Genomic DNA, 23,407 nt, shown 5'->3' with positions numbered 1-23,407 from the left:
ATGTTGGAAGCAACCGCCTTTCAGCTCTGAATTATTATCAAGCACTTGCACCATTTGCCTTAAAACAAAGTAACTAGAAAAGTGCCAGGGCAGTGTGGGCCACGTCCTGTGCCCACATCCTGTGCCAGGCCGTGTGAGCGATTCACTGAGAACACAGGTGGCACTTCAGAAATGCCCAGTGAACCAGACAGTGGCCCTGTGGTGACCTTCTAACTCAATACCTTAGTTATCCTCCTTCTTAGAAAAGACCTACTTGTACACACTGTTCATTCTAGATGCCCCGAGAAGAAAATCATTCGGCCCTTGGCAAAACATCCAACGGAATGAATCTCTGAAGTCTCAGTGACTCCTTTCTCACCATGTGAGCAGTGTGCTCAAAGGGAATTGAAAAATCTTGGTACAGAATTTCCTGAAGGGTTAGTTATCTGGATGAGGGAAGGTAAGATTGGTCGGATTGTTCTAGTCTTGGCATTTACAGCAGTACTATCAAAACAGTTAAAAATAGCAAAGAGACTGATAGGTCACTTCTGAACACTCTCTGAATGGACTGGGAAATTTTCAAGGTAACCCCGCAGAGTACACATCTTGAGTCCTGCCCTGCTTTTGTTGGTATACAAAGTCCATAGGCATTTGCCATAAGACCAATTTAATCATCTTCATTCATCTTTGGCCTAAATCTGACTCCCGAACTGCCTTGTCCAGCTGTGGAGATCACTTGGGTGCTCTTAAAACACTCCTTTCAGGAAAAGAAAGGACAGTAGCTGGAAATGTCCCCTCTCAAAGAATCCTTTGCGACCGGAACTGAAAAGTATACGGTAAGAAAGACAAACACTAAAACCTGTGAACTACTGGCGAAGCAGAAACTAGCCAAGTCCCTTTTCATCTTAAATAGATGTCTTTTCTCGGTGCTCCATTCATTTAGCATTTACACAAGCTGGGTCCAGGGCAGCAAGGGTGCCAGACCCAGATCTCTGATCTTCGAAAAAGTCATCGGCAGAGAATCTCAGAATTTCATAACTGGTGTCAGAAATGCTACCGGGAACTCTACTTGTGATAAATGTCACCAGAAAACACATTTAATCAGAAGGAAGAAATAATCTTTCCTGAACAGAATACCAATCTATACCAAGACAAGGTCCATAAAGAATGATCCGTTCTGACAGGTTTCCTGCCTTTTCACCTGTGCTAACTCTGGTCTCAACACACCTTTTTCTCTGTGATGCAGTCTGCAGCCACTGCTCAGTCTTTGTGAGTGAAAGCTCCTCACCCAAGCCTCCCCCCAGGCTCCCCTTCCATCTATAAGAGATGAATGGGAGTCCAGGAAGAATGCTTGCAGGGCTCAGCATTCTGTGAGATTATTAACTAGCAGTTCAATGAAATTACCAATTCGGGTTTTGTGCCAATGACTGAACATCTCAAGTACTTTACATAAAGTTCATGGACACCCGAAGCCTAATTTACCATTCAGGTTGATAATTAATGAGCTGCAAACACTCATTTCCTACATGAGCTGCTGCCTCAATCTTACATTTTAATTGGGCTTTCTTTCCCATCTCATTACTCCAGTATTGATAAACTTTTTAAAATTTCTTAAAAAAAAAATCAAGAGACAGTAGACTAACAACTTTATGAATAACACGACAGTGACAACAGCAGCAGAAGCTACAACAAGCAACAGCAGCTAACATTTCTTGAAGGTCCGGGCTAAGGGCCTCGCACGCATTACCTCCTTTGATCCTCAAACCCCCACGAGACGAGAAGTGTTACCGTCATCCTCATCGTAACAGAGGAAATTGGAGCTCTTGGAGGGTAAGTAATTTGCCCAAGATCAGACAGCTATTAAAAGACACAGCGGAATCTGAATCCAAGTTTGCCTGATTACAGAGCCCAACACTTACCGACCCTATCTTACACAGCTATCTCCCTCTGTGAGACACAAAACCATCAAGATAGTAAGAGACAACTACAATGAACAGGTGTAAAAATGTTTGAAAAATTTAAATGTAAACAGATACACACAAATAAAAAGAATTACTTAATGTACATTAAAATGCAATATAAATTTTAAATACAAACTAAATAAAAATGGTAAACATATTTAAGGAATGCGACCTATTTTACTGATTTCTTCTGTATCGCTTTGTTTCATGGTGCACACTAGCCTCCTCCCCTTCCCCTAATTTCTGCAGTCCTAGAAAAGGAGTATGTTCGGTAGAAAAAGCAGTTAGCAGCTATGACACCGAGCAGTAATCTTGCACTATTTTTGTTCATCTGAATGCGTGGGATTATTGTATGGCATTAGAATAAGAATATGGTTCTCTGAAACGGTTATTTGGTTTGGGAAATACTGGTTTCCAGTGATACAACATAAAATCCCCCCAAACCTGCTTTCTTTCATTTTTCTAACACAGGCCACATAATCATCCTCAGAGCATCAGTGACAGTTCCGAGTGTTACCATGGCAACTGCTTTTGGAAAATGGAAACTAGTATCAGTGAGCAGTGACCTGATACTATAGTAATAACTCATCCATGCCACAGAATCTTCTTCCTTTACACACTTGCATTAATTTTAGCAAGATTTTTGCAAATTGGTTTGGCCCACAACACTGCTGAAAGGGTTTCCTTCTTTTTCAACGATTTTAGTGGCCGTCTAGTCTAAGAGGATCTCACTACTCAAGATATACTCAAATCCACTGGCAGAGAGAGGAGCACATTTTCCTGTGCTCAAAGATTTTTTTATCATTTGACTTGGAAAAATAGTTACCCAGACAAGTCTGATAGAAAAAAATCTCAAGTGTCTGGTTCTCATCTTATATTCATTTGGATCTTCTAATTGTATTTAAAGATGATTATTTCTTAGAAACAACATTTAATATGCTGAATCTTAACAACCCTGAACATATTAGAGGTAATTCCTCCTTTGTTAAAGGAATTAGTATATACATGCACCCTTCCCAGATGACAATATTCTGTTAAACTGGGTTCAGGATATTTAGATTAATTTTTAAAGTTCTGACAAAATTTTTACTTTTCAGTGAAGCATATATAAAAGATAAGCATGCCTCTTGTCATTCCAGAAGGTTCCTTTATAGTTGGAATATGGCCATTGTTATTAAATAATACAAAAGGACCATTTAAGACATATTTGGGTCAAGATTCTTCTATTAATCTATTTTGCTTCTTCTCAACTGCTTCTAGCATTTAATTCACTTCTGCAAACACAGTTTCTCCCAATTTAAAAAAACCCTACACCTCCTTATTTTAAAAGACTTAGTATTGTCCTTTCACTGAATCTACTAGGGCACGCCCCTAATATACCGCCACAATATAATCTTGGCGCAAAGTGTGCTGCTAAGACTTATTTTATGGAATCTGAGATGACAGATTAACCTGCAGCCTGGAAGTTTGGTTCGGACTAGCCGGTGTTGAAAATAAAATATTCATCATTCTTAAAAAGGTAAGTCTCTCAGGCAATTCATACATGATTCCTAATTAGTTTCACAAAGCCCACAGGGAGACTCAGAACACTGCAATTGCAGGGAGGCACAATCGGAGATAGCAGCCCTTACCTCCTGGAGGGGGTTTGTTTTTGGAGGTGAGGATGACGAAGCCAAATCCTTCATTTTCTTTTCGGTGCAAGACTACATCGTAGGCCTCCTGCGGAGCAGGCCTGGCTGGGACCTCTGCTCGGTTCAGGCGGGGAGAGCCATTCTGGGTCGAAAGGAAGGCTTGAGAGCTGTCATCCTCAGGTTGTTTCTCTATAATAAACATGACCAAGTATTTCTAGAACATCATAATTTTTGTTAACTTAAGTGTTTTTGTGCTAGGATTCTCACAGGAAAATGTGGTTTCAAATAACATCTAGGATAGAAAAGCAACCTCCCCATGTGAGCTCTGGCCATCTTAGATGAGACTCAGATTGAGTCTGTCTGACATCTTAAACACTTTTAAAGTGTGTACCTGGAAGAATTATATGTTTTCTCATTGCAAAGGAAGCTTTTCAAAGCTTTCATCAAAGTTCCTGGTAAACCAATTCTTCTTGAAACTGTTTTCATTCCAGCAAGATTTTGACCAGTAATTTTAACAAAAGTTGGTAATGAAAACTGACACAGTAAACTTCCTTTTAAAATCAACTGTAGGGGCGCCTGGGTGGCTCAGTCAGTTAAGTGTCCGACTTCAGCTCAGGTCATGATTTCGCGGTCTGTGAGTTCGAGCCCTGTGTCGGGCTCTGTGCTGACCGCTCAGAGCCTGGAGCCTGTTTCAGATTCTGTGTCTCCCTCTCTCTCTGACCCTCCCCCGTTTATTCTGTGTCTCAAAAATAAATAAACGTTAAAAAAATTTTTTTTTTAAATAAAATCAACTGTAAATATGACTTCGTGCTGTGACTACCACTTGTGATGTTGGGGAGGCCAGTGCATCAGGGCAGAGGTGCCCCCCGTTATCAGCTGAGAAGTGAGCTGTCAACATAGGATTTGTCTTATGCAATGTGTCTTCAACTTCAGTTTCCTGATGGATGAGATCAGATGCGCTAACCATCAGCAGCCCTACTCCTCCCCCATCCAGCAGATAACAGGCTGTCCACATGAACACCCAATTCTCCTAGGCAGAGAACAGGTCATACGAATCCCCAGCAAATGGAGAGTTAACGTATACCTTTCTCTCCTACCCAATTACGTCATCAGAATCAAGAAAGAATGACATAACTTAGTCCTGATTAAAAAAAGGGCAGGGGCGCCTGGGTGGCTCAGTCGGTTAAGTGGCCGACTTCGGCTCAGGTCATGATCTCACGGTCCGTGAGTTTGAGCCCCGCGTCGGGCTCTGTGCTGACAGCTCAGAGCCTGGAGCCTGTTTCGGATTCTGTGTCTCCCTCTCTCTGACCCTTCCCCGTTCATGCTCTGTCTCTCTCTGTCTCAAAAATAAATAAACGTTAAAAAAAAATTAAAAAAAATAAAAATAAAGAAAGGGCAAATTTTGTGCCATAATTTGATACAAACCATCATTAACCATCACCACGAGACACTGCCATTAAGGAATATCCATTTATAAGGGCTCTTCTGCCTCAAAATCTACATGATTCAGAGATGACGTTTTAGAATTTCAGCAAAGTGCCACGAACGTCCAATCATTAATGAAACATAAAGGGGCTTTTGGTTTTTGTTTTTGTTGCATAATGTATGGTTACAATGAATTAGCTAAACGCCTCCAGTAATATCAAACCACTATAAAACGTCTTCATGAGGCTTCCCAGGACAGAGCCAACCTCTCGTACAACATCACATTTTTTACTACATGTGGTTCTGTTCTGACTCCAGCATCACTGCAACACTGCATGAAAACCTGTATGCCTCTCTAAATGTCCGATGTTTATGAAAACAGGCCTTTACCTTGGATGTTGCAATCAAAACCACAGTGCCTCATTTTTTAAGAGTAAAGCAAATATTCATCAGGTCAACAATCATTCACTGATGTCTACTCTGCCGGGAAGGCACTCTTTTATGTGCTGGGGATACAGCAGTTAACTAAATGGATAAATACCACTACCTCTACGAGGCTTACATTCTTATGCTACCGGGTAGTCTTTTTAAAATTTTAAAAAGTGGCAAGAATTCACTTCTCAAAATTCCGATGTGATATTCACAAAGCTATTGATGAGAAAAATGCACTTAGAGCCTCGTATCATGGTTTAGACCCCAGGCTCTATAATTAAACTCCTGTCTTAATCCTGGCCCTACTGTTCACCAGCTATGTGTCTCCCAACCTTTCTGTGGGTAATTCTAAAACTGAATAATGACAGTATTTACATCACAGTGTTATAAAGACTAATTAAAAGAATCCATAGGTCTGAGATATAGTAAGCAACTCAATAAATGTTTTTTAATGTTAAATTACATTATATTATAACTTCTCAAGTAGAAGCATTCTATCCTCTGAATATTTAGGAATTCATCAGGATCCAAAATCTTTTGACATTCAGCTAATGGGATATCTTGGTATGACTAAAACACTGTATCTAAGAGAACAGATTTAACCTGGTGCTCCCATCTACAATACCACGTTGGCAAAATCTGCCAACACATTAACATAATCTCAATACGGAGGCCCAAAATTTATTTGTTTTTTGATAATAGTCTTTCTGGATCCTTTTGACCTTACACGGCCTTCCACAATGAGGCCCCGGGTCATACTAAATGGATTATCTCAGACAGTATTAAACCTAATAAAGGAACCTGCAAAACTACATAGAAAATGGGCTAAAGTCTCTTTGTTTCTTTTTGAACCTATCAGAGCAGGAACAGGTTCACATACCACCATAGAAGATCTTTCTTCTGACGGTTAATAGCACGTGGCCATTTCGAGCAGCCGTCGTCATGAGGTCTAAGACTTGTTTGTGTGACTTCCCTTTAACAGGAATCCCATCGATGCACATCAGTTCATCAGCTGCACGGAGCCGGCCATCTTTCTCAGCTGCGCCCAGAGGAATGATGGCCCCAATGTATATCTGATAAGATAACAAAGTGTAGGTTGGTCTCTACAGTCAAGTAAGAGCTACTATGATCCTCAATAGCTATGTTAAGGACTTCCTGACTCAGTACTATGCAAACCAACATATTTTTGCAGTTCAACTATGAACATTTATAGAAGGGGGTTATCTTAGAAAGTGACCATTCTACAAAATGGCACTTCAGATAACCACACTACATGATCTCTTCTCGATCTTTGGGGTTGAATAAAAACAAGATAGAAAATGCAAAGCTGTTTAATAACTTAAAAAGTACCACTATCAGTTCCATCAATACAACAAAACAAATACATTAAACTCAGAAAATGCACTCGTGCAGAGTAGCTCCTAAAAAGTAAAAAAAAAAAAAAAAAAAAAGAAAAAAAAAAGGATATTGAATGCCATCAGCTAAGATTTTCTACACGCTGTTCACAGCAACTGGGATCATTCTTAAGATATCCCCAACACATATGGTGATCAATACAAATTCAGTATATACAGCAGAGAAACATTTCTTATTCCTAAGTCTCAAAGCAGTAAATATCTTAGGGAACAGAGTGGTCTGAGGTCTACTTACATCTAGGTAAACAGATTTGGCTCATTTTGCTTGCCGGCAATTAAAATCCTGAATTATTAGGCTAGTTTCAGAGCTGTTAACACCTGACATTTAAGAAAAAGATTTGTCCCAAGTTGTTTGAGACAAATTCTTAAAATATCTTAATCAACTCTATGGGTATTAACAAAATAGGAACCATTAAAATCAAATCACATCTTCCACCAAGAACAATCAAGGTATATCTGCCCTGTATAGGTTGACCTGCCTTAAGCTTTGTCTCTGGTGATTAACTATAACCAATATGACTAATTAGGACACATTTATAATATATAAATCAAATGTTCTATCCAGAAATGGAAAGAAGCATGTCATTTTAAAAGATTATTGTTCCTCACCTAACTTCCAAGCACAGTAAGAATGTCTTTCTTACATTATACAGAAAAAACATAAATCTGTTCTCAAACTCCACAAAGCACATTACTTCTTTGTCATTCAAACTAAGGGCCAAACTTAAAAAAACAGAACCCATTACATTTGTTCTCTAAACTTTAGGTGAGAATCGTGTCTAAAGTTCTAGGTTTTGGGGCGCCTGGGTGGCTCAGTCGGTTGAGCGCCGACTTCGGCTCAGGTCATGATCTCGCGGTCCGTGAGTTCGAGCCCCGCATCGGGCCCCTGTGCTGACAGCTCAGAGCCCGGAGCCTGTTTCAGATTCTGTGTCTCCCTCTCTCTGACCCTCCCCCATTCACGCTCTCTCTCTGTCTCAAAAATAAATAAACGTTAAAAAATAAATAAATAAAAAAAAATAAAGTTCTAGGTTTTAAAGGCTTTATAAACATAACCCTTCTGCTTTCTGGACAGAAACACGACTTATTTTATTTTTCCCTAGTTTTATACGTAGAGCGGATGGAATGGTATGCAAGGTACTGAGCTTGAAAATGTCAACCCACTAATGAGGGCAGGTGATATGATGTACGCAGCCTCAGGCCAACTGTTTACAGAGCATTCATTCAAAGGACAGACTGATTGTGGCAAACAGGATGCTAGATTATAGGTTTCTGAGAGAAGGCAAAGGTCTTAAATTTTGTTTAACAGAGGCAGGGGGAAATAAAAATTGAAAATAATGAACTGCAGCACATAGTGGAATACAGAAATTAATTACTGCCCAATTTCCAGCTGACATATTCAGTTCTTGCCTCAGCCACACCAAGGTCCCTGAGAAACCATGACACTAAGAAAAATGCAGTTCCTCCTCACGTTAATGACACGGGTAGAGAAAACCAAAATCTTATCTAAAAAAGTCAAATAAAGCAAACACTATACTCTTCCAAACAGCTACTTAAAGATTCATAGGAACGGCCAAATTCCAAAATATCTGAACTTACAGACTGGTCCGGCCCCTCGCCTCCCAGTACCCGGAAGCCAAACCCCGACTCCTGCTTCCGAAGAAAAACATCCAAGTCTTTGGTGTTTGGTGCTAAGGAAAACCAGAAAATATAAAAATAAAGAAAATAAAATACTTGCATTTATTTTAAAAAGGTTAAAATAAAACAATGCACTTATGTAGTAGGATACTATGATAAAGTTCAATAAACTGTAACCTCAGAACTTTCTGGTATGTGAAAACTTACACAAGAGCATACCACTATTGCAAAAAACAAACAAAAAAAAATCAATCGTAAGTATTTTTTTCCAGCTCTAAAGAAAACTGTGCATCGAGATAGCTCGGGAACATTTACCCCTACCTTCCATGTACTCAGCTTTACTCTGCCATTAAGCCCTAATGCCTTCCAAATCAATGTTATGATATTAAATTCAGCATCATCCAATTTAAGTTTGATGTTTGAGAGGTGCAAATTATGTACATTAACATCTGGGCAAATCCTAGGAAAAGAGAGCCCATAAAATGCCTTAATTCTACTCCTGAACTAATACCGTTGTTTCAGAAAAGCATCCCATATTCACTTAGCCTAATGGTGCAAAATGATATTATTTTAAAAGAAAATGACTGCTAATACCTATTATCAGCCCCATTTTCTGGCTGGGAAAACTGAGGCCTAGGTACGTGGCCTAGTGTCAGCAAATAAATGGCACAGCTGAGATCTCGACTTAGCTTGATTTCTAGGGTCCAGGCTCTTAACTCACGCTATTCTGCCCCAAAGGGTAGGTCCCATTCACCAGAATATTAAGTCAGGGAAATCTACTTCATGACTAAAATAATTTGATTGTCAAGAAAATATTCGTGTTATTCACAAAGTAAGAAGTGTTTTCTAGAAATATGTCGGGGAACTATATAAAAACAGAGATACTGCATGGGGTAAATCTTGATAATGTTCCTTAGAAGCAGTCTCTTTTGAGAAATAATTTCTATCAGAATTACAGAACTTTAGAGATAAAACTCTTGAGCCCAACTCAGTTACTTTATATGGAAGGCCCAAAGGGACTGAGGAGTTCATATTAATACTAAGAATGTATAAGGCTATGAATGGGAAGTCAGAAGAAAAGGATTCTCCATAGTTATACTAATTTAAATTATTGCTTTGCTGTGCTGTGCTTACATCTGGTTTTCATCTTTCTAAATACGGCCTGGGCCTATTCAGGATAAAGACTTACAGTTGGTTAAATTATTATGAAGTCAATTATATACGATATTTCCACCTGTGTACATCATTTCTAAGGTAGATTTAGATCTGCTTCTTAAAAACAAATTAAAAAAATTAAACCTAGTTAATCTGCAATTTTACTTTGGAAACGATTTATCATTTTAAGTAAATCAGCACAAAAATGAACTTCTGCCTTATGCACTCTCTCTGCGCACCCCTCTCAGCTGGATTCCTCTGACCTCGTCTACCCTGGTTTCCTCCATAGGCTGCACACGCTCTGATTCACCACCCCTCATACTCCTGCCAGGAACATCTCTTTGAAACACAAGTCCACGATGATCATCCCGGCAGTGAAACTATTCCGTGGCTCTCTATCGTTTCTGTGATGGACTCCAGCTCCCTTGGAATGGTCGACTCCGTCCTCCCCAACCTGTTCCTGCTCCCCTCTGCTCTCCCGTGCCAGCTGCACCCAGCCAAACCGGGCCACTGGCAGGACGCAGGCCATGCAAGGTCAATGTGCAAAGGTTGCTCCTGCTTCCTTTCCCTTTTCATCTGCCTCATGAACACCTCTCTGTCTTTGAAGACTTGTTTCAGGCTTAACCTCCTATCTGAAGCAGTATCTGACACTTCCTACTACCCACAGTGGTAAAATTGATTGTTTCCTTCTTCAGATCCATGTGAGGCTGGTTTGTACTTATTTATTTTCCATGTAGGTTTAATTATCATTTTTGGTTGCACAGCCTATGGACCCTGTTTATCTCTGTATTCCCATCACCTACTGTGTGTTAGGTAGATCGTAGGCACTTAGTCCCTGGTTTTGGAAAAAAGTGAGTGAATGAGTGTTGAATACAAATGGAAGAAACCCAGAGTCATATGAACATGGGGATGAAGGAATAACTTTTCAATATGGTTTGGGAAGGTCCCAGTTTTTTAGAAAATTCAAATTTATTTTGTCGCATGCTCTCCTGAAATATTCCACAACTACTTACGTTTATCTTCATATAAAGTCTTAGATTTCAGGTAGACCTCAGAAGGATCCAATTTCGGGGATCCTGACCTGATAATGCTGGGTGGAAAAGGCATAGGCTGGGGAATGGGCTCATTTATGGCCTCCAAACTTCCTGAATTTTCCTTTTTATCTGTTTTCTGAAATGGAAAAGGGCCTTACTTAGTATGTGTTTAAAACCAGATGGTTGATTAGTTCATCAAACTATTGTGTGACCCGGGTATGTCAACTGATTATAGGTGAGCAGGTGGCAGGGTCAAAGCCACAGCATATTTGCAGTCTTGTCAGAATTCACCTGCATAGCCGTGTGTGCTTGGTTAAAACGTATTTTACTTAACTTAGAAAAAGTTTATAATGATGTCAACGGAAGGGCCTGCATTAGTCCTACGTTTACATGACCTTGCCCTTTTCTCCACCACCAAGACACAAGCTGACTTTGAGAAGATGAACACAGGGACACAACGCAACACTGCTGGGCGGGAGGGAGGACCTTCGTGAAGGTCTGGATCGGCCCCACCGCCCCCACTCCCTCCATTTAATTCCCCGTGAAGATGTCTGAGATACCATGCTTTCTGAGAAAATGGAATAGGAAGTGTTAACTCTAACTCGGGTTACAAAGAGGACACTACGAATCCCCTGCGTGGCCGATTCAAATACGTGAAGGAGAAACGCACCACGCCGGGCAATCCAGCAAGGGAAAACGGGAGCATGTTTTCCTGTTTTTTCCAATCTGACAAAACTTTCCCAGAATAACAGCCAGGCAAAATGATTCAATAAAATTTTAAAGATGAGATCCAATACACAGCCGAAGAAAATAAATATGGGTTTGAGAACAGCTGGTTATTCTGAATTATCGCTTGCGGGGGGCGGGGGGGAGAGAGGGGCAGGGGGGAGATTATAGATGTTTGCGAAAAAATAATGCTGAGGAGGATGGAGCACTGGGGGCAGCTTATGAGGGAGTGGTATGAGGACATTCGCTACAAGTGTTGTTCCCGGGGGCACCCTTCACTGATCCAGACCCGGTCGGACGGCAAGAAGAGGAGGGCGGCCTCCTCCCCCCTCCCCCACACGTCCCAGGATTCTGTCAGAGCAGGCACAAGGTCATCAGTTAGAAAGCTTTGGGGTCACCCTGGCTGCTCTTGGCGTCTATTATGAAACAGACTGGCAGCACAGAAGTTAAAAACAATGACTAGGGGAACCAGAGAAACCTAGGAGAACACAGTGCAATTTTAACTAAATAGGCAGAAAGCATTTCTGTTCACACTGGCTGTTAAGTGGTACAGTCTATAAAAATGCAGAATGTTTCTGTCCTTTTGATCCATGAAACAGCAAATTTGTAGAGGGTCCTATCCGGTGGACTAGCATTAATGCATTTTCTATCTGATGGTCCTTCCTTTAAGCCTGTGCTTTCTGGTTATGGAACACCATCTTTCATTAGGAGATGACAGGCTCCCAATCAAGCAAACCAGAACTAAATTAGGTTTTAATACGTAATTGTCTTTATATCCACACCCATATAATTGTGCGTATTCTGGCAGCTACATGTCTGCACCTAGCACATTTTCTTTCCTGGCACTGTTTGCCGTGCCCTTTTTTAGGTCTTATTTGCGATACAGGTCCTTAAACAGGCTACTCAGTTATTCAGAAGAACGCCAAAGAAAATGCTGTTTCAAGTCTGACAGCCTTTCACTTTGATAACAGGCAGATTGGGCACCGAGGCCCCAATTACTCTAGAAAGTCTTGTTTAGTCCATTGTAAGAAGGTTCTCTCAACGTGGGTATTTATGGTCCCCGTGAAATGACATGAACCTCCCACTTCTCTTTGGGCATCAGGGAAGAAGCAACAGTTTTTATTCTCTGCCCTAACATTCAGCCCCTCCTTACCCTTGCTCCTCTGAGACGCAAAGAGAACAGAAGGACCCCTAAGTAGGCACTTCATTGTGTTCACGTTTCACCATTTAGAGGACAGGGCTGTTGGGAGTGTGGGCCTCGAGTTTTCCTTCAATAGAAATACTTCCCCGGGAAAGCACACCTCCTCTCTAACTCACACGCTTCCCCAGAGCTTCTGATACAAGCCCAGGGCAGAATGCCTCCTCACTTCTCCCAGTCGATAATCACCACCACGGAGGCTGCTCTTAACGGAGGGGAACGTGGCATCTCTTTTGCTGTGTTGGGAAGAAGGATTTGAGGACCACTGTATACTCACCATCTTGGCAGTTTTAGTTGGTGAAGGAGGACCTTAAAAAAAATGAGCCAAATTTTAAAAACAGAAGAAGCATTCCCAGATCACAAGTACTGCTCATGTCTATGATAAAACTAGCTTCAACTTTTAGTGGGCTAGTAAATTCTATGGCCAACGCCCTCTATGTGCCAGGCATTGTACATATATTATCTCATTTCATTTTTCTGACAATCCTAGGCATAAATGTTACTATAGATCAGGTAAACAAAGACTCAAATAAATTATATTACTTCCTTATAGCACAGAACCAACACGTAGCAAGGGAGGAAATTGACATCAGTCCTATCTGACACCAAACCCTGGTCTCTTTGTTGTATTTGTTGGAACCCTGGATAACTCTCCAGCACTCACAGGGGGAATCTTCCCCCAGCTCTGAGCACATTCTACAGTATCACCCAGAGAAGAAACAAAAATAGTTCAAAGAAATGAGAACAGTGAAAAACATCCCAATGAAGTTCAACTGCTCATTTGCCTCAAAAATGAAAACTAAAAGCCAGAGAGAGAAGTGCGAAGGGCTAAATTTTATTCTTTCAAATACTAGTCGTTCATAGGTATGGATTTACGAAAGCCCATCAAAATCCAACTTTATGATTAGTCCTCGGAACTGGATTTATGTCTGCGAGCAGTTCAAGTCAGCTGATGACCTTGGAAAATAAAAATTATATTTCTCTCACATGAGTACTGTGGGATTTAATTAACATTTACGGACAGATACTAAAGCTTAAGATAAAAGCCTTATGAGCACCAGCTATCATGATTGCTTTTACAGAACAGATTAATACACCATCCAACATTTTGCGTATTCACAGAGACGCTAGCTCTTTGAAAACATCTTCGGTACATTACAGAGGTCCAGATGAAGTACCACTGGTTGAAAGCGTCTATTTCTATTACTGTCATCAACAGAGAAGATGCAATGAAGAGGACACGTTTCATTTGAAGCAGCATAATGCTGCGACTCTCTCTCATCACGAAAGCCGTAAATCAGATTTTAAAGAGAATACGGAGGGAAGAAAATCCATCACGGACACAAATGAAACCACTAATAACTGGAAAAACTGCTGAAGATACTGCTTACGGAAGCAGGCAGACGGAACCTTAAGGAAAATGCACACTAATTACCAGTTAAGTCGGCTGGGAAAAGAGGGATTCTGCCCTGGAAGGAAGGACGATTAACAGATATAAATGCATGAACAATGAAGCATTTTCCTTGTGCTTTTACTCACCTCCTCTCAAGATAAGCAATGGTACATCTGCACCTACTGGAAACTGCTTTAGCACCTCTACCACTTGGAGATGTGTTAAATTCTGCACATTTTGATGGTAAATTTCCTTAATTATATCCCCCTTCTGTAGGCCTTGACACCACTGACTATCCAATATCATTTTGACCTTCTGTCCTGTTGGGCTGTCAGCAATTGCAAACCCAAAGCCTTTAGGGCCCTTAATCAGAGGGATAGTCACTAGTTCAGGCTGGGAGCTGCCTGATGATGCCATCGATGCTCTCTGCTCGCTCGGGTCTGATGGTCCATTGAGACGGTCACTGATCAAGGCGTGTCCCGGTTTTCCATTCTGGTCCAGAACCACTGCTCCTGACTTAAAATCCTGAGTATTCACACAAGTCTCTCCCTTGGTTAATGACTGTCCGTTGATGACAGGCGTAGCAGCAACAATGTCCACAACAGGATCTTCATTGTCGTCAGGGAGTGGATACCCACGACATAAAGTGAGGTTTACATACTGATTGACAGGTACCAATTGAAACATCTGGACAACATCTGCATGGGTGTGACCAAGGACACAGTTGCCATTGATGTCTACAATAACATCACCTGCGAAGACACAATCGTGTTCAAAACATTAAAGCCACCAAAGTAAGTTAATTTTCTGTTGGAGGAGGAACAATAATCAATTTATCATCTAAATCTGAATTCTGGAACCCTCTTGCTATTCATTAACTGCTGAAAAGACAGATTTTGAACACAGACACGTACGTCATTCTCCCTTCTGTGGTTCTTCTCTAAAAAGAATACAAATGTATAAAACCTTAATTATCTCTGCAGCAGAGTTATGACCTCAAGCTCAAGGGAATCATTTGGAAAATAACTGTAGATTCACACTGTCACTGTTAGTATATCCTCTGAGTCATACCTAAGCAGTCACACAAAGCTAGGCATGGAGTAGATATTCAGCACGTGGAAGAGGAGGAAATAATTCCAACAGCTACTCGTACAAACAGGCGATCTTTAAATACCACCTTATTTCTTCATTTTAAGAGGCCATTAATTACAAGGTGCTTACAAATTCTTCCTAGTTTGAATAATGTAGGCCTGAAGAGGAGAATAATGTAAAGTTATGAATCACTTTGCCTTTAGCATCCCTTCTTTTCATAGAGATTTTCAATTTATTGTACTCAGACTTCAAAAGGAGAAACATGCGACAAGAAAACTCAACACAAGTGAAGAACGTATTATTTAAGACACCGAAAAGTCAGCTAAACTAATTCTTGTAAAATTCAGTTTTGCTTTCCTGATATACATTACTCCGACCACTTTGTTCCAGAATCATTGCTACTTGACATTCATCAGCAGGGAGGTTTTTTTTAATGTAGCCTTAACTTTTAAAATCTGTCCTCTAATGTCTCATCCATTTGCTGTTTTTATTTGAATGTGATGATTTAAAAGGTTATTTGCCAAGTAAAGATGCTTTAATTTGTCCTGATTGCACGTAGGCTTTGAAACATCAACACGAATGGTATTTAAAAACAAATGTGAGTGTGCAGAAACTTGTTTCATAATCTATGAAGACACAGAAATAATTAGACTAATAAGAAACAAAGTTCTGACGTTCCTCCCCTGGTAAAAGTTTCCAGAATGTTCACAGGAAGTATTGTATTGCTATGCAAATTAGACATCAGTTTTAGACATATCTGCATCTATATTATGAAACAGCATACACAAGAGCTACAAAATGTTTTGTGGACAAAATATTACAGAAGTCAAGACTGAAAGCTTGAAAATTTTTACTGTTAACTTTAATCTCTAGAGTTTGTTACTCTCATAAATCAAGAGCGAAAATAATTTTCCTTATAAATATAACTTTTGATTATTTTAAGTTTTCTTGTTTTAAGTCTCTGTCACTTAAATGGGAAAGCAGAATATGAGAGATGTCATATCCTAATTGAAAATAAGTTGATATATGCCATCAAAAGTCCTATGACAACTGAACTGTCCAAACAGGGGACTCACTTGCATGGTATATGAAATATCAGAAAAGTCCAGCAAAACGGCACAAGAAACAACCTCAGTGACACAGTAAAATCTTTCTGGAAAAAGGTGCTTACACCTCCCCCACAATTGTAACTGGTCTTGAACTTCCTCTAACCCCCTCAGCCATAAAAACTGCCAGGCATATAAAAATATCTGACAATTACCAAGTAAAGACTTGGGGAAAACTATACAAAAGACAAATTTACACAGCCCTGTAAAAACGGTAATTTCATGTCCGTAATTCTTAACATGGGAGTTTAATTTTACTAACAACCAATAAGACTGAGGAAGCAAAAACAAAACAAAACAAAACAAAACTTGGGAAAATTTGTGGGACATCATTTGTTTGATAATCACTATAAACATCACAATGGATCATTTTCCCCAAAGATTACAGGTAAATATTAAATAGTTCCAAAAGTACCCTACATCATCAAAGAAAAACAACCAGTTTTCTGAGATGATTAACAAATCTTTATCTTAGCACAAAGAGCTGTCTCAAGGTGATACAAATTACTCCAAAAAATTAATACATTTCATATGTTTTTTCCAAGTTTGCACTTACTTGTAAAAAATGGCCCTCTCTCAAAATTACTACGCACTTAAAGGATAAACTATTTTCATACAGGAATCTTCCTACCCTGTTGTATAATTTAGTTTTCTCTCTCTCTCAACTATATATATGTAGTATACACATGTAGTTAGAACATATGCAAAATATATTTATTATATGTAAGTTTTATAAATGTATGTATAAACAAAACCTTTTCACTACAGTTTTTGTTGACAGTATCATTACTCTTCAAATAATTCTGAAAAATTTGCTACCTGGTGCAATTTTCCCATCCTGAGCTGCAGGACCATCTTTCAGCACATTTTTCACTTGTAGGAACTCATCAGGCCTATCTCCACCAATAATGGTAAAACCAAATCCCATTGTGCTTTTCTTCAATGATGCTCGAATAAGGATGCCTTTCAGCTGTGATGGATCTCGAGTAAAGTGGGATTTTTCCATATCTGTACCAAAATGAGAAATGGGTTTGAGAGTGAAAATACTTACAATGAAGATGGCCCTCAAAGTCAAACTTTCAAGACAGTCTATATAAGTAGAAGAAATCATGAAAGAAAGCACATTAGAGAGAATCTAATACTATGAAGCAGAATTTAAATTAGTAAACTATAAATCACTTGAAAAAAAAAACCTTAGCCAATTTCATTTCTCTTTTATAGGACTCTTCTACGTTATATGAAAGGTAAAAACACCTACTTTATCACCCCCTCATTGCCCAATTTGTTTGTCCTTTTTCTCATCCCAAAGAGTCCTTCATATGAAGTCCAAATGAGACACCTGAGGGACCACCTTTATTATTAAATTCCTTAAAGTCTTGGACATCATTCAGCCATACATTTCATTTAAAAAAGCATCTACTGAGCTCTACTGAGAAAACACTGTTCTAGGAAGATGAAGGCAACTGTCACAAACTTATGAAAAAGAATATATTGGGAACTTTTTATAATTCACAACTCAGGCTTTCTGTAGCCTTCAATTCGTATCTGATGTGAAGGCATGAATCCCTGACCTCCCAGTAAGTAGCTTCACATTTCTTTCCCTTTTATTCATGTTTAGTAAATACTTTAGGAAGAAAACAAACATAGCTCCATTAAAAAGCCTATTTTTAGAGGTTTCCTCAGATGATCCTAAAACTAGAAGTGATCCATATTTGCAAATAGCACCACCCTTCTCTCTCCCCTCCTCTCCTTGACCACGGCTGTCATTAGGGCACTTTGAGAACCGTGAAAGGGTCAAATGGTGCAGAGTAAGAGCTTACGAAGTGTTGTTTAAATGAACTTTTGAAATGATAGTCTAACATTTTCTGTCAAATATGTAATAGTTTATTGAGATAAAATCACATATGGTAGAACTCGGCCATTTAAAGTGTACAAGTCAATGCTGTACCCCCGTCACCACCACCCGATTTTAGGAAATCCCCCCACCCAAAGAAAACCCCATGCCTGTTGCGGCCACTCCCCATTTCTCCCTAACCTGTGCTCACACCCTAGTGTTTGGCAATCACTAATCTACTTTCTGTCTACAGCTTTACCCAAACTGGACGTTTCATATAAGTGGACTCATATAATATGTGGTCTTTTGAATGATTTCTTTCACTGGGCATAATGTTTTTGAGGTTCATCGGTAAGTTTTAGCATGTGCTAGTACTTTATTCCCTTTTTATTGCCAAATGACGGTCCATTGCAGGGATATATTATATTTTACTTCCCCATTTTTCAGTTGATGGACATCTGGGTTGTTTCCCCTTTTTGGCCATTATGAACAATGTTGTTATGACCGCTCGTGTACCAGGTTTTGTGTGGGTACATATTTTCAGTCCTCTTACGTATATGCTAGGACTGAAGTGCAGCCATTGCCATAAACATAGAGTAACTTTGTTTAACATTTTGAAAAACTGCCAAACTTGTCCAAAGATCCCGCACCATTTTATACTTCCACCATCACGCAGGAGGGCTCCAATTTCCCTGCTGTGTTGCTAACACTCGTTACTGTGGGCTTTTTGATTCTAGCCACTCCAGTGGGCATGAGTGGAATCTCACCGTGGTGTAGATGCTCATTTCCTTAGTGACTTAAATCAGCAAAGGTGACTAGCTTCATACACGGCTCGCCCTCAGCACTAGCGTCCAGCCCAGACCCATTTGTAAGTGGCTGCTGCGGCCCCTCTTAAAAAGGCTTCGAAGAGACATGCGTTAAAGCTCGTTGTCAGTTACAAAAGAGTAATCTTTGTGGCTGCCCCATAGGGTAGCACAGACTGTGCAGTGTGCAACCAGCTCCCTCAAGAGACAGGGCTGCCCTGAAAATACTGACAAAGGCAGGCTTGGGGTGGGAGTAGGTCTACTTTATTTGACATGTTCTTCCTACTGAAGATCTCTTACTGATCTCTTACAAGTGAAAGCACTTGACATGAAAGAAGGAAAGGAAAGGGAAAAGGAAAAGAGAAAGAGAAAGAGAAAGAAAGAAAGAAAGAAAGAAAGAAAAGGGGAAGGGGAGGGGAAGAGGAAGGGGGGAAGGGGAGGGGAAGGGGGAAGGGGGAGGGAAAGGGGAAGGGGAAGGGAGGGGAGGGGAGGGGAGGGGGGAGGTAACTAATTCATGGGATTGTTATAGGGATTGAACTAGGTAAAGCATCAAAAGCACGGGCAACAAGGCCTGACAAACAGTAAGCGCTCAATAAATGCAGATGACCACAAACACATACATGCTGTCTAAAGAAGGAGGTTCCTGGCTTACAAACGTGAATACTTCTCCATGTGGCAAGCATATCGTTGGAATGGATGCATCAAACAACTGCAAGATGCTATCAAGGCATCTGAAGAGGGACTGTAATATTAATAACCTTGCAGAGATATTGAGTCTTAGATGAGAAGATGTACACAAAGCATCCAATCGAGTACCTGACCCAGTACCTCCAATGAACGGTAGCCATCATTCTTCCAGAACTTCTATCGCTTCTAGGAAGCTTTTCTTGCCCTTCTCATAGTCAGATTTAATTTTTCTCTCCTTCGTTCCAACTCTCTCCTTTGTTTATGTCTGTTATCATACTGTACTAAAATTAGGTGTCTAGTTCCCTGCCTAAACTGTGAACTCCTGAAAGACAAAGGCTGAGTCATTCTTCTTCTTTTAATGCCCAGCTCATAGGAGAGAGCCTGGTTATCTAAATTAATAGCATGCGCATGGTCCCTGCCCTCAAGGAGCTTAGAGTTTAATGAGGGAGAAAAAAATCTCCCTTGACATGTGCTATGAACACATGGGCACTCACAAACCGTATATTATAATACAAAGAACTCTGAATTTAAACTCCGTAAAACTAGGTGCAAATTCGGGCTTGACACTCACTGTGCTTCTAAGCAAAAGGCTTATCTCTACTAATGTCTCTCCTGTGCAATGGGGATTCATGTTTCCCTCCAGTTAGTATCCTCTGTTTACCCTCTTTCAGTCAAAGCTATAAAAACAGTGGACTATACCCATCGTCTCTGCTTCATCACCCACCATTCCCTCTTCCTTCTGCTGCATTTTTACTTCTTTTCCACTTGCTCTTGCTAGAGTGACAGATGACCTCCATATCGTCAACCTCAGCATACACTTTTCAATTTCCACCTTTCTTGACTTTTCAGCAACATGGGACACACTCAACTTCTTTTGGAAACTCATTTCTTCTCCTGGCTGCCTCCACCTATGGCCGCATCTCTCGTTACTACCCCACAAATCTCCCATGTGCTAGCCATTCCTATCTGTTCTTTGGCCCCTAGACCACCATTTCATGCACCTATAGTTTTATACATTCCGTTCCTTTTAACTCTTCCTGACACTTTAAGACCCACTTCTAAAGTGTCCTCTGTTTTGAAAGCTCCTCTGTGTCCTTGACCTGCTCCACCAAAGGAGAGGTGAGCACTCCCTCCTTTATGCCTATTAATACATCTCTATTAATACAACATGTATATCTCTATTAATAACAAGGAAAGTATTGGCCACCATTTGCCGGATACCATTGTAAGCACTTTATACATACTAATTTGCACGCTTAGAAACACCTTCAGAGGTAAGTGTTATTCTTATTTCTATTTTATGGATAAAGACACAGGGGCACAAAATGTTTAGGGAACTTATCCAAGGTTACACAGCTGGGATTCATACCTGATCCGTCGTCTGCACATTTAGCTGCTATCTGAGAATGGCACCTAACACCATATATGGCAACCATTAATTTCCTATATTAGAATGTGAACTTTTTTTGTAATGTTTATTCATTTTTGAGGGAGAGAGAGAGACAGCATGAGCGATGGAGGGACAGAGAGAAAGGGGGACAGAGGATCTGAAGCAGGCTCTGTGCTGACAGTGAGCCCGACGTAGGGCTTGAACTCACCAACTGTGAGATCATAACCTGAGCCGAAATCTGACGCTCGCTCAACTGACTGAGCCACCCAGGTATCCCCAGAATGTGAATTCTTGAGGTCAAGACCTAATCATTTTTTTTTTTTTTTTTAAATTTTTTTTTCAACGTTTTTTATTTATTTTTGGGACAGAGAGAGACAGAGCATGAACGGGGGAGGGGCAGAGAGAGAGGGAGACACAGAATCGGAAACAGGCTCCAGGCTCCGAGCCATCAGCCCAGAGCCTGACGCGGGGCTCGAACTCACGGACCGCGAGATCGTGACCTGGCTGAAGTCGGACGCTTAACCGACTGCGCCACCCAGGCGCCCCAAGACCTAATCATTTTTGAGTAACATGTGACTGGCAAAGCACTGGGCATACAGCAGGTGCTCAAAAATATTTGTTAAACTGAAAACGCTTACTAAATCAAATGGAAAACTTAAGGGACGAGACTATGTTTTTGAAGAGTAGCTGTAAGAAACAAGTGCTTCTTGGGGCGCCTGGGTGGCTCTGTCAGTTAAACAGCCAGCTCTCGGTTTTGGCTCGGGTCATGATCTCTCCGTTCTTGAGTTCCAGCCCTGCATCAGGCTCTGCACTGACAGCAGGGAGTCGGCTTGGGATTCTCTCTCTCCCTTTCTCTCTGCCCTCCACTGTTTGTGCACACACTCTCTCTCTCTCTGAAAATAAATAAATAAACTTAAAAAACAAAAAAGAAAGTGCTTCTCTCATTGGCAACAGAAGTGGGGAGTCTACTTGATTATTATAATATGACTGTGTAGACAGAACCCTGCTTATTAACTACAGATGGAGCAGGGGGAAGGGATGGGGAGGGACGAGTAGAATGTAAGAAATTCCTGGGCAGGTTTTTCAAAATACACATGGCTAGGCTCATCAAAATATCAGGTTCTGTGCATTTTAAAAATGTCCCCCAGGGGCTCAGACAGTTAAGCGTCTGACTTTGGCTCAGGTCATGATCTCGCAGTTCGCGGGTTCAAGTCCCTCATTGCGCTCTGTGCTGACAGCTCTGAGCCTGGAGCCTGCTTCGGATTCTGGGTCTCCCTCTCCCTCTGCCCATCCCCCACTTGCATTCTGTCTTTCTTTCTCTTTCAAAAATGAACGTTAAAAAAGTTTTTTTTTTAAATGTTCGCCAAATGATTTTGAATTACTAATATCTTACCATTCCACCTGAAAATCAATGATACAGGCAAATAATATGGTGGATTTATTCATATCAGTTCACCAAGAATCCCGGATGGTTACAGACCTCAGACCTAAGTGTTAACTTGGGAGAAGCTCACCATGAATTAGAGATCTCACACTGTCCTGGCCTGAAACCCTGGGAAACAATGCAATCTTCACACAGCAACCTCAAACCCGTAACAAAGCCATGCAACATCTTCCACCAACAATTTCACACTTTCCATATAAGCAGCATAGAAGTAGCAGGACTCTCAAAATGTTGAGACGTTTTATTAAGATGATTCCTATGTTTACAGTGATAACAAGGAGACATTCTCTGTTGAACTTCAAAGCCCCGACAATAAAAAGTTCAAGCTCGCTTTCATTAAGTCAATAAATAAATTTCACAAGGTATTCTTGGGAGAAAGGATTGAGGAAAAAGTTCTACCTGGTTTTGAAGGCCCGGTATCAGCCTGTCCTAACTGCTTTTTCCGTTTGGCTTCCTCCACTGGATTTTCAAACTGGGTTTTCTGGTTAAGGTGACTGTAAAATGTGGAAAAATAAGCATTTCAGTTTAAGAAGAAAGAATTATGTTATTTTTAAATAGACTCTTATTCCATTCCATCCCCACATGGTTAAGGGGCGAACACGTATCTGTAGACTACGGAACTTAGAGAAGCTAAAAGACAGTAGATGGTTTCGGCAACTAAAGAAGGGCCCATGGAAGACACCTAGGGTGAAAGCTGCTGAAGGATTCACTACAGCTTCTGAATCAAGGAACCCCACAGAGCCAATGACAGTTTTCAAAACCGTAGGAGAAGCCCTCACATTTAATGCAATCGGAATGGTTGGCAATGGATCAGTTCATTTTCTAAAAAGCAGTTAATGGTAGGAGGATTTTAATTCAAGTTTTGTTAAAATGAAGCAGCTATAAAGACACTTTTGGAAAAATCTGAGTATAGCAGCTTTCTAGAATCTTACTATTATTTTTCAACTGACTCACCCACATCAATTTAGCAGAGCAACTAAGAGAGAGATTTGCTTGTATCAATTTGTATCACAGAACTTTGCCACACTTAAATTTTGTCATGATTATGTAATAATTAATATAATTAG

At 40.4% G+C, this 23,407-nt stretch overlaps 1 protein-coding gene across 4 annotated transcripts in view; it reads right to left on the bottom strand.

The window, feature by feature from the left end:
- The window catches only part of MAGI3 (membrane associated guanylate kinase, WW and PDZ domain containing 3), a 245,679-nt gene that overhangs the window by 22,489 nt on the left and 199,783 nt on the right, over positions 1–23,407 (bottom strand). For all 4 annotated transcript variants that reach the window (XM_042953476.1, XM_042953480.1, XM_042953478.1 and 1 more), the window contains exons 8-15: positions 22,740–22,834; positions 17,002–17,190; positions 14,131–14,736; positions 12,869–12,900; positions 10,647–10,803; positions 8,440–8,531; positions 6,309–6,501; positions 3,572–3,760 (exon numbers count right to left, since the gene is read on the bottom strand). In XM_042953476.1, the coding sequence (XP_042809410.1) occupies positions 3,572–3,760; positions 6,309–6,501; positions 8,440–8,531; positions 10,647–10,803; positions 12,869–12,900; positions 14,131–14,736; positions 17,002–17,190; positions 22,740–22,834 (1,553 nt within the window). The remainder of the gene's footprint in view (positions 1–3,571; positions 3,761–6,308; positions 6,502–8,439; positions 8,532–10,646; positions 10,804–12,868; positions 12,901–14,130; positions 14,737–17,001; positions 17,191–22,739; positions 22,835–23,407) is intronic.

Source organism: Panthera leo, chromosome C1 (assembly GCF_018350215.1).
Source record: "Panthera leo isolate Ple1 chromosome C1, P.leo_Ple1_pat1.1, whole genome shotgun sequence".
Classification (NCBI taxonomy): Eukaryota; Metazoa; Chordata; class Mammalia; order Carnivora; family Felidae; genus Panthera; species Panthera leo.
Note: the sequence above shows the minus strand (reverse complement) of the source record. Positions and strands in the feature narration are given on the sequence as shown.